Below are 6,000 nucleotides of genomic sequence, written 5' to 3'. Positions count from 1 at the left end.
GAGAGTTACACACTTTTTGGTTGTCACTGCTTTAGTTATTTAATGATCCTCAGGTAATTACATGTTGCGAGGAGAGGGCCTGTTTGTTCGTCCTGGTCGCCCGGCTAGCCACATAGTATTTGTATTAATTAAATCACTGCTTGGCCCATTAACTCTAACTTTTTATTGGCTAACTCTTACATCTTAGTTTAACACATTTTTATTAATCTGTATATCTCTACGTGGCAGTGGCTTACTGGCTAAGTTTTGGCAACATGTCTTATTCTGGTGGCAGATCCATGGTGTCTCCCTGACTCTTTCCTTTTCCCAACATTCAGTTTTGTCTTCTCCGCCTACCTAAGTTCTGCCCTATCAACAGGCCAAGGCAGTTTTTTTTTTATTCATTAACCAAGAAAAGCAACACACAGAGGGGACTCCCACATCAATTACACTATATAGCCATTATAAAAACTACTTTTGAACATATGATCAAAGCTTAATCAGAATTCACCATGAGCCTCCATTCCCCACCAAGGCATGAAAACCACTAAGAACTTTTGAACATCTGAAGAAAGTTGGACAATAGTAAGAAACGGCAGTGAACAATGAAGATGGCCAGTGATTGGTAGATGGATAAGGTTCTTCAAAGACAGGAGTATTCTTTACTATGGAGGATAAGAAAGACTGAAATGAAACCTTGAGATTTCAGCTTAGCTGAAAAGGTAGGAGAAAGAACCATGGATGAAAGCAAACTTCTGATTCATTGAAAAAAAAATCTTAGATCAATGCATGGAGAATGAGTGATACTGGAGTGGCAATAGTTTTGAGTGACTAAGGTTTATGCCCTGGAGCTAGAGTGCCTAGTTTTGTACCCTTGTTTTACTGTGGCTAGGACAGAGAAATTACGTTCTTTATCATTTCATAGCTAACAGACGTGGATATTAATAGTAGCTACCTTTTGGAGATCTTGGAGACAGAAAGGACAGAATGTAGGAAGTGCTCTCAGCATAGCGGTATCTTGCACATGATTTAGTATCTCTTTGCTCTCAATACATCATATTATTACGTCCTCAGAGTCCTTCACATATTAAATATGATGCCTCTGATAGGGCCCAAGGTAACATATATGCTTTTGTCTGTGTTTACGTTGTTTTGTTTTAAAGCATGTAGCTATGTGTGCCTGGGGGCAGACCCCATCCATAGTTATCTGTATATTTGTTTTCATTTGCTTTGTATTGAAATCCATCATTTTACCAGACCATATAGTCACTTTCAAGGAATTTAGTCTAGAAAAGAATTTTAAATTAAATGGAGTACTTTGTTCTTCATCTCTTAAGATTCTGAATATGGATATGAATTGCTAGATTTTAAGCACTATAAAGCTTTCTTTAGTCATGCAATTCTATTAAAATTTTAGTACTGAGAATAAGTGACCTTTACCATACTATTAAGGGCTACTTTATTATACATGATTATTAAAGATATACAGGAATAGATACTTATTGCCTTGCATGTCTCTACTAGGTATCAGCATGAAGGCAAACTTAGATTATATGGATGTTACTGTTACTGTTATTTGAGATTGGGTGTTATGAAACATTCAAGAGCTTTAAAGATGCTTGGAAATTGTGTTATACTTGTGCCTTTGTAATTGTGTAATATATTAATGTTGACTTTTGTTTTATTTAGATTTTGATGCACACAAAAGACATGGTACAGAAGGTAATGCTGAATATTGCATTCTAAAACAACTCTTAAATATCATACCAGCTGACATTTTAGTGTTCAAGGAAAATTATAACCCAAACATACTGTATACCTCCTTTACATTTATAATCCCTGATAATAGATTGCAGCCTTTTCTCTTGAATCAGCCCTGATAAGATCTAGTACTAGACCTGTTTGAATCCTATATGTCTTTCAGGCAACTTAGTTATGGTGCTAATTAGAGTTTATTTCCAAGCCTTTATAGTATATGTGTTGCAGTGTTGTTTGTTATGATTGACTATTTGGGGCACACTTCATATTCTACTAAATATTCTTTGAGAATCCAATAAATGGGCCCCAGAATTTTTTAAATCCATAATTTTGCTTCTTAAACTGCTATGACTGCTAAGTACATGGTAGAATAATTAAATATAGACCATTTCCTAGTCTTATTCTTCTTATTTTTTTTAAATTCCCTATTCTGTTTCAATTGAAACTACATATAGTTAAATCTTCTAGATTTTTAAAACAATAATTGAGAAAGTTTTCTTAATCTTGCAATGCTTGCATTTCTAGTTCCTAAAAGGCTTAATCTCCAAGTGTAGCCTTACAGTCTAGATAGTAAGTAACATGACCTGTGAAAAATCAGTGACACCTATAGTCTCTAGTATTAGAAACCTTTAGCTTCATTGTGTGTAGTGAGTAGTGTGTTTTTGTTATTAATCTTTATACTTTTGGCTTTCATTAGATGAATCTTGAAGTTATTTATGGAGATACGGATTCAATTATGATAAATACCAACAGCACCAATCTGGAAGAAGTATTTAAATTAGGAAACAAGGTGAGATGATTTAATGATTGCTTATTTTACCTGGATTTGTGAATTCTGTATTTAACGCAGTAAATACAATCAGTTCATGTGTTATGTATATGTGTGTATTTTTGAAAATAATAAATTGAGTCTCACTAAATTTTTCATTCTTTATTTTTTTCTCTATATTAATTTGTTTTGAGGACAAAGTTCAAAGGTAGTTCTTTTCCTTAAAAAGTAGATTACAGGCTGGGCGATGGTGGCACACGCCTTTAATCCCAGCACTCGGGAGGCAGAGGCAGGCGGATCTCTGTGAGTTCGAGAACAGCCTGGTTTACAGAGCTAGTTCCAGGACAGGCTCCAAAGCCACAGAGAAACCAAAAAAAAAAAAGTAGATTACATTTTTCCTTTGAAAAAAGATTAAATGTAGTCCTATTAGAACTTCATGTATTGTCATGCACAAGGAAATTATTTCCAGTAGTATTGAGATATTTCATATGTAGATTGGATGAGTATTTACCTTTCTACATATACACGTGTACTCACACATGCACATTTAATTTTATCGGAGTATTTTAAATAGATTAGAAAATACAAAGGGACATTTAGAAGCTGTCGTTGGTAGCCTCTTTTTTTGTTTGTTTATTTTTTGAAACAGGTTTTCACTGTGTAACAGCTCTGGCTTCTCTGGAACTTGCTTTGTAGACCAGACTGGCCTAGAACTCACAAATTTCTACCTCCTCTGCCTCCCGAGTGTTGGGATTATAAGCATGTGCCTCCACTGCCCAGCCATTGGTGGCCTCTTAATGGTGATTCATACTTGAGCACTTGATTGTTAAGATTTTGTGTTAGTGTTCTAAAAGTGGAAATACCTTACAAATTACCAGGTTTTCCTTCCTGGAAAGTGTGGAATTTGAACTGTACTTTTCACTTGTACATAGGCCTGGTCTTTTGTACTCATGGTGGGCATTGCAAATCTTTGAAGTTTTCCCTAGAGGAGATGATTTGTGCCTTGGCCTTGTCAGCAAAGGACAAGAGACTGTTCAAGACTGTTCACTTATTCATTCAGCACATTGTTGTTTGTCTGTACTCAGGGTGATAATGAACATTTTGAACATTATCTATCAAAGTTTTATATATTTTTTGCCCTCATAGTTATTGGATTGTCTAGTTGTTCATCAATTCAGTAGTTTCAAGGCAAATACAATTTGCATTCTTTTACACTCAAGAAAGACCTGCATATAATTTCCCCTCGTTTATGTATTTCCTGGAGTGAAACGAGCCAGTTCATAGCCTTTTTTTGATGGAATAATAATATTTATATTATTATCTCTGTCAATTTTTTAAAAAAAATATTTTTTGATATAAAAGCTTGTTATATAGCTCAAGCTTGTCTTGAACTTTGTAACCACCCAAAATTGACTTCAATGCTGATGTCATCCTTCTTCAACTTCCCGATTTGTTGCAATTTTTATTTTAATTGGTATATATTCATTGTAGATACTTCTAGGTTTTATACAGACATTGTCATACTGTATGCACTGAACTTTGGCCATATTCTCCATAGCCTCCTACCCCCATATGTGAATTAAGCTCCTTTGTTTTCTTAGATAATTTTTGTTTCTATTTTCATGTCATATGATTTTATATGTGTATGGATGTATATATATATATATATAATATAAAATGTACAATGCATATAATTGTTTTTCTGAGTCTGACTTAACTAGTTGAATATTTCTTATTGTATTCATTTTTACACACACATTATAATTTAATTCTTTATGCCTGGAAAAATTCCTTGTGTTTGGATATACTGAATGTTTTTTACCCATTCCTCTGTTGATGGACACCTAGGCTGATTTCATAACTAAGTTAGTGTTAATAGTGCTACAGTAAACATCCATGAGCCAATAGCTTTGTGATATTCTGTCTGTGAATATTCCCAGTAAACACTGGAGAGTGATGTTAAAATCTCATTTTGTACTTTAGTATTTTTAAATTGTATCCTAAATGATTCTGTGTTGTATAAGTTAAATAATAAACTTTGATTACATGCGCCTTCAAGTTTTTTATAACATGGGCATTTTTACCCTGCTAGGTATTTGTGGATCTGACAATAATATAATTGAAATTTTCACAGGTAAAAAGTGAAGTGAATAAATTATACAAACTGCTTGAAATAGACATTGATGGTGTTTTCAAGTCTCTACTACTGCTGAAGAAAAAGAAATATGCTGCTCTGGTTGTTGAACCAACGTCAGATGGGAATTACATTACCAAACAGGAGCTAAAAGGATTAGATATAGTTAGAAGAGACTGGTGTGATCTTGCCAAGGACACTGGAAAGTGAGTTTAGCTTTTAATTTTGTTTTTGTTGTTTGTCCTTCAAAGTTTTGTTTTAGAAAATTCAAGTACTATGGAAAATTTCTGTCAGTCTGCCAAGCTTAAGGATACACCTTAATTCTTTGTTGCAATTATTATTGCATATTACAAATAGAGTTTTACAGTTAGATTGAAAGTTAGATAAAGCTAAATTTGCACAGCAAGACACTAGATAAAAGATAACATCTTATGTTGAAAGTAAATCTTTATACCTAAGATCTTTAAAGGGTTGATTTCGTTGATACTGTTTTATTATTCCTCTTTTTGAAAGTTTTGTGTTTTATACTCCTGAATCCCTAGACCCTAATAATAAACATAATTTTTATGATTTCCCTGTTTTATAACTTAAAATGTGTGATTAAAAGTGGGCCATGGAGTGAGACTTTATTCCCATATATCATTTGTTTTTTTTTGTTGTTGTTGTTGTTTTTTTTTTGATTTTTCGAGACAGGGTTTCTCCGTAGCTTTTGGTTCCTGTGCTGGAACTAGCTCTTGTAGACCAGGCTGGCCTCGAACTCACAGAGATCCACCTGCCTCTGCCTCCCGAGTGCTGGGATTAAAGGCGTGCGCCACCACCGCCCGGCTCCCATATATCATTTTGATATAAATGATTTCTAACTAACCACAGATTAATTTGAGAGCTAGTTTCAAAATACTGTGTGTGCCTCTGAAGTAATATGCAACCCACTAGCCTTGTACCTTAAACTGAATATTATGATTCAAAGATTTTTTGTTTATGGTCTTATTAATGTATGAAGTAACCATTTTTAAAGTTAATACATGTTATTTGCCATCTTTACATATTCCTATTTTGTGATGTAGATCAGTTTTGAAAATAAAATTTTTCTTTATGGCTAGATTCAAAAATTCTTTTAATTTTTGCTAAATATCAGCATTTTAAACTTATTTTCCAATCTTTTCTGCTTTCAAGTTGAGAGATTGTGTTGCTTCTGCAAAACTGCTTTTGATTAGGCAAAGTTGATCATCTGAGTATAGGTCGTGGTCTGTCTTTTATGAAATGTGATTTAAATGCTTCTTTGCCATCAAATATACTCCAGATGAAACTACTTTGTGTAGGCTGTCGATTAGAGTGTTTTCCTCAGCTTTTGTGTTTTCTA

General features: G+C 33.8%; 1 protein-coding gene across 2 annotated transcripts in view; it reads left to right on the top strand.

Moving 5' to 3' along the window:
• Nucleotides 1–1,672: 1,672 nt before the first annotated feature.
• The window catches only part of LOC121445598 (DNA polymerase alpha catalytic subunit-like), a 198,741-nt gene continuing 194,413 nt past the window's right edge, over nt 1,673–6,000 (top strand). For both annotated transcript variants that reach the window (XM_041647745.1, XM_041647744.1), the window contains exons 1-3: nt 1,673–1,701; nt 2,435–2,527; nt 4,641–4,846. In XM_041647745.1, coding sequence (XP_041503679.1) covers nt 1,675–1,701; nt 2,435–2,527; nt 4,641–4,846 — 326 coding nt within the window. In that variant the 5' untranslated portion in view covers nt 1,673–1,674. The remainder of the gene's footprint in view (nt 1,702–2,434; nt 2,528–4,640; nt 4,847–6,000) is intronic.

The sequence above is a fragment of the Microtus oregoni genome, unplaced genomic scaffold, assembly GCF_018167655.1.
Source record: "Microtus oregoni isolate MIOR12 unplaced genomic scaffold, Mior012 000221F_ref0000299, whole genome shotgun sequence".
Taxonomy (NCBI): Eukaryota; Metazoa; Chordata; class Mammalia; order Rodentia; family Cricetidae; genus Microtus; species Microtus oregoni.
The sequence above is the reverse complement of the archived record's forward strand: the minus strand, read 5'-3'. Positions and strand labels throughout refer to the sequence as shown.